This window comes from Strongyloides ratti, scaffold srae_scaffold0000079 (genome assembly GCF_001040885.1).
Source record: "Strongyloides ratti genome assembly S_ratti_ED321, scaffold srae_scaffold0000079".
Taxonomy (NCBI): Eukaryota; Metazoa; Nematoda; class Chromadorea; order Rhabditida; family Strongyloididae; genus Strongyloides; species Strongyloides ratti.
This window is the reverse complement of record NW_020171597.1, coordinates 1-1960: the sequence shown is the minus strand read 5'-3', so window position 1 is coordinate 1960 and position 1960 is coordinate 1. Positions and strand designations below refer to the sequence as shown.

At 21.1% G+C, this 1960-nt stretch overlaps 1 protein-coding gene across 1 annotated transcript; it reads right to left on the bottom strand.

Annotated features, from left to right (window-relative positions):
- Window positions 1-371: 371 nt before the first annotated feature.
- On the bottom strand, window positions 372-1551 carry SRAE_0000081300 (Astacin-like metalloendopeptidase; the record flags this gene model as incomplete). The annotated part of the gene is made up of 2 exons (XM_024646764.1): window positions 372-1454; window positions 1492-1551. 2 exons carry the CDS (start codon window positions 1549-1551, stop codon window positions 372-374), a joined length of 1143 nt encoding a protein of 380 aa, XP_024500909.1.
- Window positions 1552-1960: the final 409 nt, after the last annotated feature.

Genomic DNA, 1960 nt, shown 5'->3' with positions numbered 1-1960 from the left:
CTTACACAATTATAATATCAAAATACAATAAAGATAAATTTAAACCATAGGCTTATAATATATATTATAAGGTTTTTGTCCTGGTAATAAATATTTTAATAAAATAAAAATACAAAATCCATTCAATTGAAAAAAAAGTGTAAGACCATTTTTTATTAAATAAAATTTTTACTGCTTTTTTATATTTTTTTAAAAATGGATTCTGACACGAACTTTCTAAAATAAAGTATTTACATCCAATTATTTTTAATGTCTATAACAATTAAATTATTAACATGTGACATTCAACAGAAAATAAATAAAGACTCTGAAGTACATTATACTAAAAGTTTTAAAATATTATAATTTTCATAAGTTACTATAAAAAAATTTTATATTTGTACGTATGCTATGTTTAATATATAATTTTGTTGGATACTGTTCGTTACAATTACAATATAATTTTCTTTTGATTTTATATATAATCTTCTTCCATATGGACAAAACAAAGTTCCACTAATAGAAAGATCATTTTTATATTTAATTTCAATGCTATTATCTTCATTACATTCTATCGGCCTTTGTACTATTGGAGTAATAAATTTTAATTCCATTGCAACTCTCACTTTTGGTTGTGCTTTTATAAAAAATGCACAATTTGGTCCCAACCTTAATTGTTTATCTTCTACGGAATATTTCGCTGTATATACATTTTGTTGTGTACATTGAATGTTATTTGGTCCAATATTTTCACATTGATTACCAATTAAATAGGGCAAACATTTACATGTTGTAGGATTTCTTGGATTTTGATATCCATAATTACGACAAACTGGATGCTGAAATCGTAAAAATGAACAATATTTACCATTTAAAAGCTTGGCATCGTTAAAAGTAAGATATTGAGATTTACCAATAAATGAGGACATTAATTTGTCTTTAGAATGTATAACTTTACATCTTCCTTTTGAATATTCATATGGATCAAAATGCATAATTGATCTGTAGTCATATTCTGTACCATATGTAGTTGTAAGTATTTGAAGTTTGTGATCAAAATATTTTCTAAAAATAGGATGTATATTTCTTGATGAAACAGATATATACTTATTTCTGTCTCTTCTATTATGTTCATAATCAACACCAAATGCACGTAATGTTTCTCGTATAATTTTTCCAATATTATGAACATTCAGTGGTAAAAAAATTTTATGAGGAATTTCTCTTCCTTTACCTAAATTTGTTTCAAAAAATCTACCAGGCATATATGCAAAAAGGGATTGTCTATATTCTTGCTTTTGTACAAATGTTAAACATGTTTCTTTTTTAATTCTATTAAGTGCCACTTTAACTTCTATATGGTTTAACTTAGGATCCACATAATACGTAATTTCTTTTTCTTTCCAAGCATATTGTGAATGTCTTAAGATTTCTCTTTTTTGTCTTTCATCATAATTGCTAATAAATGATATATTCTATATAAATTATAAAATTTTATTTTACTAAACTTACACTCACTGTAAAAATATGTGGAATTTTAAAAAATATTATTATTAAAATAAAAATTTTCATATTTTGTATGGAGCAAAATTATTTATGTTACTTATCAAAAAATTTTAAATTTTTTATTTATATTAAATTTATTCACTAAAAAGTAATATTAAAAAAAAANTATCAAAAAATTTTAAATTTTTTATTTATATTAAATTTATTCACTAAAAAGTAATATTAAAAAAAAAAAATTTAAAATTCAACAATTTTATTTAATAAATAATATTTTTAAATAGTAATATAATTTATTAAATGTACATTATTATAAAGTACAAATTGAGAATAATTTTTAACTTTAGTATATAAAAAGTTTTTATTAATTTAGTTAATAATTTAGCATTAAAATACGACGTTTCAGTAGAAGTATGATTTAGAAATATGGTACAACTAAATTAAATAAGTATAAAGATAGTTAAGATTAATAAAATAG